Here is a 16486-nt window from a genome sequence, read left to right as displayed (position 1 = left end):
CACATGAGGATACATACAGTAGAGAGACTGTACAAGTGTGAGGTTTGTGGCAAGGCATTCAACCAGAGTGGTATCTTGAAGACACACATGGGCATACATACAGGAGAGAGAAAGTACAAGTGTGAGGTGTGCGGTTATAAATGTAACCAGAGTTATACCTTGAAGACACACATGAGAGTACATACAAAAGAAGTATGAGGTGTGTGGTTATGCATATAATCAGATGGGAGCCTTGAAGAGACATATGAGAATTCATGCAGACAAGAGACAGTAAATCATTGAGGTGCATGCTTATGCGTGTTACATGAGTAACACCCTGAAAGACACATGAGGATACACACAGAAGGGAGATGGTACACTTGTTGATTGTGTGGTTATGTATTTCACCAGAGTGGTACCTTGAAGACAAACATGAGGATACATACAGGAGAGAGAGAGTACAAATATGAGGTGTGTGGTTACGCATGTAACCGGATTTATACCTTAAGACACACTTCAGGATACATACAGGAGAAAAAGAGTACAAGTGTGAGGTGTGTGGTTATGCATGTAACCGGATTTATACCTTGAAGACACACTTCAGAATACATACAGGAGAGTACAAGTGTGTTTCCTGAATTACCTCAAGGGACTCCAGTGTAAATTGCCTCAAAATTGTGCTGAAGCCCAGTTTCGAGTGATGTTGATGTACATTCACTGAGTGAATTAATTTTCTTAGTGCAGATGCTAGTACAATTTCAAGTTAGGAGTCCACTGTTTTAAATACTGAGTTTTGAAATGATTAGATGATGACGTAAGAAAAAAAATCTTGATTTTGTGCAAAACTGCTTACAATAGTTGTTTACCAGACAATTGGAACTGCCTTTGTTATTAAGCAGTAATATAGAGTGAATTTTAAGTGCATTTGCTTGATTTTTTTTTTGATAGGAAGCGCCCAGGACTGTTTAAATTGAATCCATCCTAGGAAAAAAAATATCAAGGACTTTTTTGCAAGAAATGAACAAACTTTTCACTTTTTAATGTCCTTGCTTAATATGGATTTGATTCTTGTTTGTTTTGTGTGAAAATGCATATTAATATGTGGTTGCTTTCTTTTCTGAATATGCGAAGTGAAAACAAATTGTGTTTTTCTGGAGTTTATCCTAAAGGTCTGTGGTAGCTGATCAAGTGATGTGAAATGTTAGGATGGGGTTTGATGCAAAATACTATCTAGTGAACTGTTTTTGTAGCAGAAAACATTAATTTGGTCCATATGCATAGGTATTAATTTTAAAAAACACACACAGTAACCTGAAAAAATCTTTGAAAAAGAATGATTTCATTATTAATACAGTGAGATTTAAAAAAAGAAGACAGATATATAATTCAGTATTAAGAAATAAATTCCAATCAGAATTCTTTTTAGAAACGTTCTGTATGAAAGTCTAGATGTTGAGACATCAAGAAACATCAAGAGACCATCTAAATATGTAAGTCCTTAATAAGAAACTCAAGTAATGATTGGCAATGTGTTTGTGTCATAAGATTATGCATGTCATATGACATGGAGATTAGAGGGGCACTCATATTAAAGCATCAGGTTCAAAAGGTATGGTTCAGGTTGTTATTACTTGTTGTAATTGTATCAGAGGTATTACATGTATCATTAGAAATATAAAATCTTCATGTTTTCCCTTGTACACAGTGCATAAATTTCAGATCAAATCAGAATTCTTTGATAACTATTTATGCACTGTTTATGCATTTGAGTTGTCTTTAAATGCATACTGAACATGTGAGGTCTAGAAAGAATTGTACAAATACGATTATGAATGTAATGTTTTGTAATTTGATGTCAAATTAAAGTCATTTAGGAGTTGTTTTCTTAGTTTACATGTCCGAATAATGAATACAAACTTAATTACATGATATATTCCTTATTAATGCACAATTTTACATCGCTCTATTTATGCTTTTGTTCAGAGTCAACAAGTAAAAATGTGTTTGTTTTCTAACAATTTTTTCTTGAAGGGATGTAACTCTGTTCTTCATGATCTCCAGATAATTTCAATTTTATAAATCTAATAACAAGGTAATTAGAAAATGTTATTGCCCAGATCACAGTTTGTGAAAGTACGGGGTATTTAAATTTGTTTGTGTTTTTCAACATGACATGTTTCATCCAAATGATTCACAAAATCTTGTTGACTCATTAATTTCTGCCAGTTTTGGGCATATAAGTTGAATGCTTTCACAATCCTCAGAGCTATGAAAGATATCTTTCTTAACACATTCAAGTGTCTGGAACCATAATGGATAATTACTTGCTTTGCCAGTTACACAAGGAAACTACAAAAATGTGGAAATACATCTTTTCACAGATTTTGGCATTTTTTGAACTTTGTCATTAAATGCTTTATATTGATAAATTAAAAAATTCAATCTAAAAAGCTCCAGTAAAAAACAAGAATCAAATATAAGAAAGAAAAAAAAGTTACCATCAACTGGGCTCGAACCACTGACTGACCCCTGGAGTAAAATGTCAATCACGTAGACCACTCGGCCATGTGCGCTCATACAATGAACGATGAATTTTATACTATATATAAGCAATTTTCGTAGTATCAGAAAATATAACAACAACAACAAAACTTTCCAAATTGTTCAATCGTTTCGTGTTGCAACGCTTTATTATTTTCAGGTTTTTAAATCGTCAAAAGATGCATATAAGGGATATTTTAGAGCATGGTAAATGTTCAGTTTAACTGTTTCCTCACAAATAGCATAACTACAACGAAAAATTGCGAATCTGAAACAATTTTTTTCAATATTGTCAATTTACCAAAACGTGAAAAACCTTGGTTTACGCTAGAGAACCTAGGTACTCATGAGAAACTAGATTTTTCATGAGAACCTAGGTTCTCATTCTGAGAACTTAAGTTCTCTTTTGATATCCAAGGTTTTTTACAAGAACCTAGGTTCTCGACAGCTTTTCGCGTCGTTCTCTCTGATAACCTAGGTTTTCATGAGAACCCAAGATTTCATTTGGGAACCAAAGTTCTCATGAGAACCTAGGTTTTCATTATGAGAACCTAGGTTCTCATTCTAAGAACATAGATTCTCGTGAGAAACCTAGTTTCTTGGGATTATGCGTCGAACCGCTTGCCATTTAACCTCCAGTTGCTTAGTACACGCTGGCTGCATATGTGTAGAATGATAAGAAATAGACTTGAAACAGTGAATGTTACTCCACAAGAACATTTTTTGAACGATGTTCAGACAATGCTAAGTCTGAACACGTTAATAAAAAATTAAACTGTTTATGAAATACATCTTTAATTGTAAATATTTTTTTGAGACTAAAATTTAAACAAATTTAGATCAATATTTACATAATTCATTGTTACAGCATTAAATGAGTTTCAAATATTCAGTTCCCTTGTTTGGGTACAGTTTTCTATTTTAAGTATGTCTGTGATATAGTAAGCAATCATTATGGTATAAATAGAAATTTAATCTCTATTGATAATGGGTAATAATGTCTTATTCAATCGTAAGATATCGACCCACATTGCAAGAAAAACTTATGCACTAAAGACTTTGCAAATATATTTCAATAACTTGAGATATCTGCAAAATCAAGTTCTAAACGGCGTGTTTTCATTCTGTCCAGCCCGTGTGTAATCATATGTGAACCCCATTGATCCTGCGCCCTGAATAATATGTGTCCCGTATTCCAAACGAGCAAGTTTACGCCGTCTGACGCGTAATTCTGGAAACCTAGGTTCTCATGAGAACCAATGGTTCCTAAAAGAAAACCACGGATTTAGTATTGAAGACGCGTAATTCTGAAAACCTAGGTTCTCATGGTTCTCAAATGAAAACCACGGATATGGCAAGAAGTTTGACGCATAATCCCAAGAAACTAGGATTTTCATGAGAACCTAGGTTCTCATTCTGGGAAACTAGGTTCTCATTTGAAAACTTAGGTTCTTGACGCCATATGCAATCTTCAAGCGAAAACCTAGGTTCTCATTCTGAGAAACTAGGTTCTCATGAGAAACCTAGTTTCTTGGGATTATGCGGCAAACCGCTTGCCATACCCCTTTAAGGGTGTCCTTCAGTATTGATAAAAATGAGAAAAAAGAGCTTTGCTCAATGTTATTATAATATGTTGATGTGTTTAAGCATCAAATTAGTTTTTCTGAAACAGAGTGAACTAATTGGAAGCTTGCATCTGTCAAACAACACACTACATATTCTGTTGCTAGCATGTAAAGGAATTTTTGGCTGCACAGCAAAAAAAGTGCCGAAAATGAAAGTGGATGAAAGCATGTAATGACATTAAAAAAATTCATAAAGCAATTGATTTTTCAACTTTTTTAAGGGGAATAAATAATAAATACATAGATAACTATGTTTACAGTCATGTGGTCACCCATGTTAGGTTTGCTGTTTCAGTTTTTGATGAAAATAATTCAAATTAAAGAAATTAATAGTTGATTGTCCTCAAAATTGAATTTCTGTGCTAATACTTTTTATGCCTCCGAATAAAATGATTGGGGGTATATTGTTTTTGGCCTGTCTGTCTGTCATTCTGTCTCCAAACTTTAACCTTGGTTAAACTGTTGCAATAATGAATACCTTTTGCAATATTGAAGAAAGCAACTTGATATTTGGCATGCATGTGTATCTCATGGAGCTGCACATTTTCAGTGGTGAAAGGTCAAGGTCATCCTTCAAGAACAAAGGTCAAATATATGACTTCAAAGTGGCGTCCAAACTTTAACCTTGGTCATAACTTTTGCAATATTGAAGAGAGCAACTTCATAATTTGCTTGCATGTGTATCTCACGGAGCTGCACATTTTGAGTGGTGAAAAGTCAAGGTCAAGGTCATCCTTCAAGGTCAAAGGTCAAATATCATTGTATTTTTCATCATTGTATTTTCTTTCCAAAAAATTTTGAATATTGAAGATAGCAACTTGATATTTGGCATGCATATGTATCTCATGGAGCGGCACATTATTACTGTAGTGGTGAAAGGTCAAGGTCACCCTTCAAGGTCAAAGTTCAAATGTATGGCTTCAAAGCGGAGCAAAAGGGGGCATTGCGTTTCTGACAAACACATCTCTTGTTAATTACCTCTCTTTCTTTCATGTCCATATATTTAATTCTTTTTTAGCATGATTCCAACACTAATTAATTAATTGATCCTTGAAATATAAATAAATGTCACAGGTGCCATGTTTTACAAATATTATTGTACTCTCTATAACAAATGTTTTAATTAAAGAAAACACATTTCGGCGGGGATTTGGCACTTCTGTGACAAGCTCTTGTTTTTGTATTGTTTTTTTATGCCCCCGGATTGAATGATTGGGGGCATATTGTTTTTGGCCTGTCTGTCTGTCTGTCTTTCGGTCTGTCATTCCGTCCCAAAACTTTAACTTGGTTAACGTTTTGCAATAACTTTTGCAATATTGAAGATAGCAACTTGATATTTGGCATGCATGTGTATCTCATGAAGCTATACATTTTGAGTGGTGAAAGGTCAAGGTCAACCTTCAAGGTTAAAAGTAAAAAAATGCAATCCAAGGGAAATAATAAGCTTCAAAAGGGAGATAATTTCTTAACCTGCCAAATGATATATTGAAATTTTATTTCAAAGCGGCGCAATAGGGGGCATTGTGTTTCTGACAAATACAGCTCCTGTTTACTTATATTTTATACATTTATAATTTTAAATTATATTTAATTTAATTTCATAGTAAATATTTTAGCTTTTCAATTTTTAATATCTCCCTTTATCTAATTTTACAATAATATTTTAATTTAAACAATGAAGTATTCACTGTAAAATGAATGGATGAGTTTAAGGAAAAATACAGTAATCAAGAACAGTAATTATTTATAGTCTTCTTTTTTAATTACCTCCCTTTTTTCATTTCCATATATCTTATTCTCTACAGCTTAACTCCAACGCTATATAACTAATTGATCCTTGAAATATAAATAGATGACACAGGTGCTATGTTTTAAAAATATTATTCTACTCTCTAAAACAAATGTCATACAAGCAAACACATTTCGGCAGGGATTTGGCACTACTGTGATGAGCTCTTGTTAAATATAATTTTCTAAGGGACTACAAAGGCGTAAAAATACGTATCTAAGTGGTAAAGGGTTAATGTTACAACTGTCAGAGTAGGCCCTGCAAGCAGATTATGGTTTCATAGCATCAAGTGTATTCATAGGTAAATGTACTTTGAAGAGAGATGGGCGGACTATTAAAGTGGTTATCATATATTAAATTAAAAATACATACTAACAAAACAAGATAGTGTTAGAAACGATATAATATTTTTTCTTTGTTTTTAGCTCACCTGATTGCTCAGGTGAGCTTTTCTGACCGGTCTTTGTCCGTCGTCCGTCCGTCCGTTAACATTTGTTCGTAAACACTCTAGAGGCCACATTTCTTGTCCCATCTACATGAAACTTGGTCAGAAGCTTTGCCCCAATAAAATCTTGGCAGAGTTCGAAACTGGGTTGTGCGGGGTCAAAAACTAGGTCACTAGGTCAAAAAAAAAGAAAAACCTTGTAAACACTGTAGAAGTCACATTTTGTGTTCAATCTTCATGTCACTTTGTCAAAATGTTTGTCTTAATGATATCTTGATTGAGTTTAAAAGTGGTTCCGGTCTGTTAAAAAAACATGGCCGCCAGTGGGCGGGGCAGTTTTCCTTATTTGGCTATAGAGAAACCTTGTAAACACACTAGAAGTCACAATTTTTGCCCAATCATCATGAAAGGTGGTCAAAACATTGATTTAATTGATATCTCGGACGAGTTCGAAAATGGTACAGATTGGTGAAAAAACATGGCCGCCAGTGGGCAGGGCATTTTTCTCTATATGTATATATTGGCAGTTTTCCCTATTTGGCTATAGAGAAACCTCGTAAACATTCTAGAAGTCACAATTTTTGTCCAATCATCATAAAAGTTGGTCAAAACATTGGTTTTATTTATATCTCGGACGAGTTCGAAAATGGTCCAGATCGGGGGAAAAACATGGCCGCCAGTGGGCGGGGCATTTTTCTTTATACAGTCCACTCTCGTTATCTCGAAGTCGGCGGGAACAACAAAAAATATCGAGATAACGAGAGTTCAAGATATCCGATTAGGCGTTTTCAAAGAAAAAATGAGACGAAAATTTACCTTGTTTTTAACATTTAATACCTGCTAAGTTATCTAACTAAAGCCGTCACCGTGTGACATAATACTCTCTTCCTGATATATACGCGTTTTACGAGGCACGAATAATTTTTCTATTTAAATGCTTAAAATGACGTTTTAAGTATAACAGAATTGCATGAACACATGCAGTTATACTTTTTCTAAACTGTCGAGTAAACGACGCTGTATATACGCAAAAATATAACTCAATGCATTTTGGAATGTTGTTTGTAAAAACAATTAGTCTTTCGGCCATTCGGCAGGCTGTGTATTAATTGCAGTTAATTGATGTTCAAGTGACACTTAAAGTGACAGGCCTTAATCAAGATTTAACTGCTAACGACATTACACACGTGTGATCATTGATGCAATTAACGGATCGATTTCCTACCGCACAGTATCGGGAGCAGCCGGGCGAAGCGGGACGGTGAAGTATCAAAGAAAAAGTTATCACCTTTTGCCGACACTGGGAAAGTTATTTGCACTTCGAGATAAACCACAGTAAATACATGTTAAATCGGGAATCGGGGCAAAAATTTTTATCGACATATCGAATTATTCGACATAACGAAAATCGAGATAAGCGATGTTTATTTATATAGATAAAGAAGGAAAAAAAATGGGACATTGAGCTTACTTCGACATATCGAGAATATCGAGATATCCAGTGTCGAGATAACGAGAGTAGACTGTATGTATATAGTGGCAGTTTTCCCTATTTGGCTATAGAGAAACCTTGTAAACACTCTAGAAGTCACAATTTTTGCCCATCATGAAAGTTGGTCAAAATATTGGTTTTATTGATATCTTGGACGAGTTTGACAATGGTTTGGATCGGTGAAAAAACATGGCCGCCATTGGGCGGGGCATTTTTCTCTATATGTATATCGTGAAAACGTTAACACTCTAGAAGTCACATTTTTGGCCCAATTTTCATGAAATTTGCTCAGAACATTTGTTTCTTTGATACAAGAGTTGAGTTCAAAAATGGTTTCAGTCAAACCTTGTGATTGAACACTACGGAAGTCACATTTTTATGCCCGCCCTTCGAAGAAGAGGGGGATATATTGTTTTTCTCATGTCAGTCCGTATGTCTGTGCACCAGATGGTTTAATGATAAGTCAAGAACGCTAAGGCCTAGGATCATGAAACTTCATAGGTACATTGATCATGACTCGCAGATGACCCCTACTGATTTTGAGGTCACTAGGTCAAAGGTCAAGGTCACGGTGACCCGAAATAGTAAAATGGTTTCCAGATGATAACTCAAGAACGCTTGCGCCTAGGATCATGAAACTTGATAGGTACATTGATCATGACTCGCAGATGACCCCTATTGATTTTGAGGTCACTAGCTCAAAGGTCAAGGTCACGTGACCCGAAATAGTAAAATGGTTTCTGGATGATACCTCAAGAACACTTATGCCTAGGATCATGAAATTTCATAGGTACATTGATCGTGACTCACAGATGACCCTATTGATTTTCAGGTCACTAGATCAAAGGTCAAGGTCACTGTGACCCGAAACAGTAAAATTGTTTCCGGATGAAAGCTCAAGAACTCTTATGCCTAAGATCATGAAAGTTCATAGGTACATTGATCATGACTTGCAGATGACCCCTATTGATTTTCAGGTCACTAGGTCAAAGGTCAAGGTGACCCAAAATATTAAAATGGTTTCCGGATGATAACTCAAGAATGTGCATGCTTAGGATCATGAAACTTCATAGGTACATTGATCATGACTTGCAGATGACCCCTATTGATTTTCAGGTCACTAGGTCAAAGGTCAAGGTGACGGTGACTCAACTTAGAAAAATGGTTTCCGGATGATAACTCAAGAACGCTTATTCCTAGGATCATGAAACTTCACAAGTTCATTGAGGTGACCCAAAATAGTAAAATTGTTTTACTCAAGAACGCTTATGCCTAGGATGATGAAACTTCATAGGTACATTGATCATGACTCGCAGATGACCCCTATTGATTTTCAGGTCAAAGGTCAAGGTCACGGTGTTTCAACTCAGAAAAATGGTTTCCAGATGATAACTCAAGAAGGCCTGTGCCTAAGATCATGAAACTTCATAGGTACATTGATCATGACTTGCAGATGACCCGTATTGACTTTCAGGTCACTGGGTCAAGGTCACGGTTACTTGACACAGTAAAATGGTTTTTTGATGATCACTCAAGAAAGCTTACGCCTAGGATCATGAAACAATATAATGGTCAAGTTGATAGAATTTTCTCATTAAATCAATCAGAAATGGAATTTATCATGTAGATGTTTTGAACATCTTATAACTTTGTTATCCATCTGACATGTGTGCATTATAATTATTGCATCTTTTTGTAAGATGTTTGTGGTTTAAAGTTTTTTTTGTTTTGGTAATAAAACACAAAGCACTTAATTGACAATTTCCAGACAGACTAACAGTGGGCTTACCTTGAAACGATGCAAGATGGAATGTAATTTATTTGTTTGTTTTGTAATTTAAAATCTTAACATGTCAACTATGAAAACACTATACAATTAGTATTTTGTTATCAGACTAGGACATTACAGTTCATATGTGCTCTAAAATCTAAAAAGTACACAAGAACAAACACACACCACTCAATTTGATATTAACCCATTGATGCCTAACATTGATTATTAGAGAGAGGAAGGAATGAGTCATGCTGAAGGATACACACATTGATTGTTTATGAAGTTAATGCATGGGATCAGGAATAACATTTTGCTGTAATTTGTTGGTGTGTGAGCTCTGGTCAACAGGCTATGTTTAAAGAGGACATTAACAATGGATATATGCTACTGCTGATAAAGGGTTCTAAAATATACAGCTACATGTACCAAATTTAGGTTTGGAATATAAATTGCTAACTGTTGGCTACATTGATCATGACTCACCAATGACCCATATTGATCTTCTCATCACCAGGTCAAAGGTGACAGTCACAGTGATTCAAAATACAAAAATTGGTTTTCAAATGATAACTCAAAAACACTTCACCTAGGATAAAGACTTCATAGGTACATTGATCATGATTATAAAAATACCCCTTTTGAATTTCAAATCACTACATCATAGATCAACATCACAGTGGCTCAAAACAATAAAATTGTTTCTTGATATTTACTGGCAATACTTATGCCTAGATTCATGATCTTCATAGTTACATTGATCATGACTGGCAGATGACCAACATAATGTTCAAGTCACTAGGTTAAACGTCTTAATAATAATGATGACAGATGACAACTCAAGAAACCAAGGTCAAAAGTCAAAGTCACAATGACTAATATATTCATGTTCACACAATGGCTGCCATTACAACTGACAGCCCATATGCAGGCTGGCATGTTTTACAAACAGCTCAATACATTTGGTAAAAATTCAATGAACACTCTTCTCAGGTGAGCGAACTAGGGCCATCTTGGCCCTCTTGTTTTAAATTAACCGAAACAATGAGTATATTTGAATGTGCTGCACACTTAAAAATTATACTAGTACATGTATTAGAAATGTATAAATATTTTATTTTTAATGGAAACACATTTTTTTGTTGTATGTGAAATGCAGGATATACTGGCGGATAATTTCTATGACATAACACCACCATCATCACCCAGGAGACATGTTGCCAGGAGGGTTGTTAGGGAAGGTGCAGGCTTGGATGAGGCAGACAATGTGTGAGTGTCTGTCCAAACAGCGGTGTTCAAACATTGCATTCCATAAAAAAATGGAACGCTTGGGTCAAGAAAAGAGCTTTTTTGTCAGCTTACCTGTTTATATTAAGGCTCAATATTTGAAACTGTTGTATCTACTTGATGTTGCTAATCAAGCTTTTTCATAAACGATAGTTTCACAATTAACCCTCAATATTTGTTTTACAAACAACTGTTAATCACGTTAAAACAAAGTGTGACGTAATTACGTATTGTTCGTGGGTACACACTGTATACAAAGTTCATTTCGCCTTTAATCGCGATTTATTTCTGTTAAATATTTTCTAATACAGCGCTTGCTAATGTTCGTGAAATACAATTTTACAGCGTGGCGGTCAATATGGCTGCCAGGACAAAAAAACATGACAAATCTAACCGCAGAATTTTCTTTCTACATAAAACATCTCGTTTTATACTGAAATACACATAAATATAAAATAAAACTCTTCTTTATACCATATTTGATTGGTCAAAGCGTTTCACTGACTACTTGTTGATTTCTAATTGGTTTGGTCATAGAATTTCCTTGCTATATGTATTTTAAGATGTATCATTAATTACAACAGTTATTAGCTCGGCATTTTCGGAGGTATTGTCATAGCCAGCTTGTCGCGTTGTGTCGTCCGCCGTCTGCGTCGTGCTAAAACCTTAACATTGGCTTTAAAATCAAAGTGCTTCCACCTACAACTTTACACCTTGATGAGTTCTACACGCCACACCCATTTTGGGGTCAGTAGGTCAAAGGTCACTGTGACCTCTAAAAAAAAAAAAATCTGACAAGCTTTCATTTATTTAAAACTGCACCCATTGCCGAGCGTGGCACCCGTTATGCAGTGCTCTTGTTTAATTTATAAGTATGGATGTAAATTAACTTTAAATATTTTCTTACATTATTAAATCATCTTTTTAATTTCTGACATGCAAACATGATTTTGTCATATTATTAAAACATCTCTTGATAATTTCTGACATACAGTTATGATAATTAAATTTACTTATAAAATCCTATCATATTATTAATATTATTTGTAATTAAATTTCTATCATATTGTTATGTTGTATAACATAATATTAATGTTATAAGAATAAACAATATGCATATGCTGTTACGTTACAAAAGTGTAAATCTATCATAAACATTTTATCTAGTCTCTACATCCCAGATGTTGAAAGCTAAATTGATTGTACCGATTCATTCTGTCATACAATATGTTATGCATACAACTATAAAACTTAACTTTCACACATTTAATAAAAATGCATGTACCAACAGTGACATAAGAGGTATCGAAGACGAAGCAGATGCTTTTGAAATTCCTGACTTTCTTATGATGAGAGAAATCAGGGCAGACATAAAAAGTTCCTTCATTGAAAAAAGAAGACCGGGAATGAGTGTGATAGGTCGTCTGTGTTTGAGAAAGTACAAGGACCAGAGAGGGTCCAAGGCACCTGTGATGCAGGACAAAGTCGTGGATGAATTGTATGATCACAGGTGAGTTAAAACCTTGACAGAGATTGTTCTAATATCTAACCATAAGGTTTGTATGTTTGATGGATTGCTTAATTTGGTTCCTTATCTCTGTTTGTATTTTACTATAAATATTTTCTAACTGCATATAAAACTGGTTAATACAATTTGGGTCTGTATCTTTTCATTGCAATACAAAGAATATATTTGTTTAAGATATTTGCAAAAAGAAATAGCAGTATAGCCATATTTTGTGTTAAAAATGCATGGGTATTTTTTCAGTACATTTATTCTGTTTTTACTCAGGTAGTGGACATGTCAAGTAGTGTTGCTAGCCTAGTTGTTCTTACTGGTTTCAGGCCATTCTTTACCTGCTGGATGACATTTGTGCAGGTGGTTATTTTCATCGTGTCAGTGTCTGTTTATGGGTTTGCACCTGTAGGAATTAATGACAAAGCTGAATCAATGGCGGTGAGTCATGTTAATTTAAAAATAAGCTCCTGTTTCATAGCATTTAATTATTTGTACATATAAAAATACTAATTCACTTCTTAAGTGAAATAAAAATAATTTCTCTCAAGTTTATTTGATCAAATCCTGTGGTACAAAATTTATATTTACCATGCATAGGCATTTGAATTATGGTACATGTCTTGAACCCCATGCTTGTTTACCAGTCCTAGTTATATCTGTATGTTGTGATTTTCTGTAAGTCAGTTTTGAAATGCTATTAATATGCAATTTACTGTTCAATCTTGACCTTAACTGCATTTATTGTTAGCATTTAATTTCAATTTTTCGTTTATTTGGCAATTTATCGAATCAGTATATGCAACTTATGTACAGTTTTTTTACAAGTCTATCAAAAAAAAGACTTTATTTTGCTTGCAATAAAGTCAATGAAGGCTCCTTAATTGCTGGCAATTCTGTAAAAGCCATTTGACCTTAAAGTAATGTGTGTGTTGAATGCTATGCTGTAAAAGCCTCTTGACCATGTACTATAGGTGTTGAATGCTATACTGTAAAAGCCTCTTGACCATTTAATGTAGGTGTTGTATGCTATACTGTAAAAGCCTCTTGACCATATCATGTAGGTGTTGAATGCTATACTGTGAAAGCCTATTGACCATGTACTATAGGTGTGGAATGCTACACTGTGAAAGCCTCTTGACCATGTACTGTAAGTGTTGAAATTATGCTATACTGCCAAAGCCTCTTGACCATGTACTGTAAGTGTTGAATGCTATACTGCCAAAGCCTCTTGACCATGTACTGTAAGTGTTGAATGCTATACTGCCAAAGCCTCTTGACCATGTACTGTATGTGTTGAATGCTATACTGTAAAAGCCTTGACCATGTTCTGTTCGTGTTTAATGCTATACTGTAAAAGCCTCTTGAACATGTTCTGTAAGTGTTGAATGCTATACTGCAAAAGCCTCTTGACCATGTACTGTAGGTGTTGAATGCTATACTGTAAAATCCTTGACCATGTACTGTACTTGTTTTAATTCTATACTGTAAAAGCCTCTTGAACATGTACTGAAAGTGTTGAATGCTATACTGCAAAAGCCTCTTGACCATGTACTGTAGGTGTTGAATACTGAAATGTAAAAGCCTCTTGACCATGTACTGTATGTGTTGAATGCTATGCTGCCAAAGCCTCTTGACCATGTACTGTAGGTGTTGAATACTACACTGTAAAAGTCTCTTGACCATGTACTTTAGGTGTTGAATGCTTTACTGTAAAATCCACTTGACCATGTATTGTAGGTGTTGAATGCTATACTGAATGCTCTACTGTTAAATCCGCTTGACCATGTCTTGTAGGTGTTGAAGCCTAACCTTGCAATTGAGAATTCCAGACAGCTGGAGCCCAGGAATTTGTGGATAGGTCCTAGACAGGTGAGTATCTTGTGGTGAAAGTTTTAAACAAATTGCAACGTATGATGTGAATTGAAAAAGAATATGACATAAATTCTCAACTTCCACTTACATTCCTGCAAATTAATGCAAAGACAAATTTATCTCGACTTTTAACCTAATAATGTGTTTTGAGTTATTGTGTTAGTTCACGGTAAAATCCATTACTCCAACATGCAATTTAGTAGAATATGTCTTCTTTCTGTATTTGAAAATTTCAGGTCAATTTTTGCATGCAGCAACTTCATATTTATATCTATTTATTACAGATTTTGAAAAAACAACAACTTCTGTGTTCAAGGTCTAAATAAACAGTCACTGACAAGGAGCTATAACTTTGACAATGCCTTTTACCCAGGATTATGACTCCTGTTGTACTTATTATAGTCAGAATAAATGTGCTTGTTAGTTGAAATAGTTCTGTCAATCTTACAGTAGTTATTTGATTGAAACTTCACACATGTCTTTGACACTGTCATGGGAGCTGTTCAACCAAGGCCTGTGAATCTGATCTGAAATTCAGCAGAATTATACTCCTTATTTTTCATTTGATATTAAGACAATCACTGTTGCTAAAACTGTGTAGGTTAAGTGTTTATCTAATGAGGGATGGATTTGAGACAGTGAAGTCAAGGTCACTGTTACCAGTAATTGAGAAGAGTTTCCACTTAATAACTTTAGTATGGATGGAGATATTATGCTGTTGTTTAATTTGTGATAGTGTAAATGCCGACCTGGGGTATAATCACATTAGGGCCAGTTTTGTCAAATTCATTGTTACTAAAAAAACAAAATTGCTCAGTTACTTGAAATGTGTTTATAGGTTGCATATTTACAGAAATTGCTTGCACAGTTAATTAAATTACACATAATTAATTGGTAGATATTTTAAAAATCTAGTTATCTTTTTAGGTATGGGCATCATTAGATCTATTGTTATAGTTTATAAATATTCAGCTTTAACTTACATATACTATACAACTTGTACAGATATTGCATGTTAAATGGGTCTTTGTGGTCATTACATCAGGTGACCATCAAAGTCGTGGGACAGCTGTTGTTGCTAGTATCTATCAATAATCTCTCATTTAGATTCACATGAATTTTAACCAAAATAACAGACACACAATAAATGTAATTGATATAATATTACAGTGTAAGCATGCATGTACGACAACAGTTGTCATTACGGTGTATAAATTTGTGTATGCATAAATAATACATAATTCTTTCTCATACTTTGTTAATGAAACATATTAATGTCTGATATAAAGCTAAGGGCACAGAGAATACTGTCACAGTATTAAATTTTTTACTTCAGCAATTCTATGTCGCCATATGATTGTCACAAGCCTTGTTTAAACCAGGCAGCCTTGGTTCATCTGGGTGCAAAGTACTCACCGTGCATGCGTAAGGACGAAGGCATCCTCAAAGGTATCCTCTTAGACCGAGCTGTGGAGAAGGACTCGGCTTGCTGTGTCCGTGATGACGGCTCTGGTTGCTTTCAGGCCTTGGAGGGACAGTGTCCGGTAGTATAAGCGCTTCTGTGATCTTGACACGCCTGTATCTGAGCCTCGTTCTGGGAACACTGGGCTTAACGCATGTGCATAAAGTGTTGTCCCATATTAGCCAGTGCAGTCTGCATAGGCTTTCGGGACAATACTTTCAGCCCAAACTCCATTTTCTTATATTTTTGGGAATGTGGAGTTCTTTTTTTTAGCTCACCTGAGCGATAGCTCTGGGTGAGCTATTGTGATCACTCAGCGTCCGGCCGGCCGTCCGTCTGTAAACAATTTGTAAACATCTTCTTCTACTAAACCATTGAGCCAATTTCAACTAAATTTCATGTGGAGCATCCCTAGGTCATGGGACAAAAATTTGATCACATAACCAAGATGGCCGCCATGACCATATATGGTAAAAAACTTAAAAAATCTTCTTGTCAGAAACCGCTCATCAGATTTTCCAAAAATTTCACAGGGATGACCTTTAAAGGCTCCCCTGAAAAAGTTGTTCAAAGAAATTTTATTCGTCAAAAAACATGGCCGCAGGAGCTCGTTGAACTTTGCATGTTTATTCGTTTTTGCCTATTTTGTGAAAACTTTCAAAAATCTTCCACATTTTTGTCCGATCCTTTCCAAATTTGCACAG

The 16486-nt window shown here is 35.0% G+C and overlaps 1 protein-coding gene across 4 annotated transcripts in view; it reads left to right on the top strand.

Moving 5' to 3' along the window:
* LOC127866118 (inactive rhomboid protein 1-like) overlaps positions 1-16486 on the top strand; it is a 59655-nt gene that overhangs the window by 29131 nt on the left and 14038 nt on the right. For all 4 annotated transcript variants that reach the window (XR_008042857.1, XM_052406520.1, XM_052406521.1 and 1 more), the window contains exons 6-10: positions 10802-10911; positions 12221-12439; positions 12775-12886; positions 14243-14317; positions 15703-15864. Coding sequence is in view for 3 of the 4 variants with exons in the window: in XM_052406520.1 (XP_052262480.1) it covers positions 10802-10911; positions 12221-12439; positions 12775-12886; positions 14243-14317; positions 15703-15864 (678 nt within the window). In the remaining variant the exon portion in view is untranslated. The remainder of the gene's footprint in view (positions 1-10801; positions 10912-12220; positions 12440-12774; positions 12887-14242; positions 14318-15702; positions 15865-16486) is intronic.

The sequence above is a fragment of the Dreissena polymorpha genome, chromosome 2 (assembly GCF_020536995.1).
Source record: "Dreissena polymorpha isolate Duluth1 chromosome 2, UMN_Dpol_1.0, whole genome shotgun sequence".
Taxonomy (NCBI): domain Eukaryota; kingdom Metazoa; phylum Mollusca; class Bivalvia; order Myida; family Dreissenidae; genus Dreissena; species Dreissena polymorpha.
Note: the sequence above shows the minus strand (reverse complement) of the source record. Positions and strands in the feature narration are given on the sequence as shown.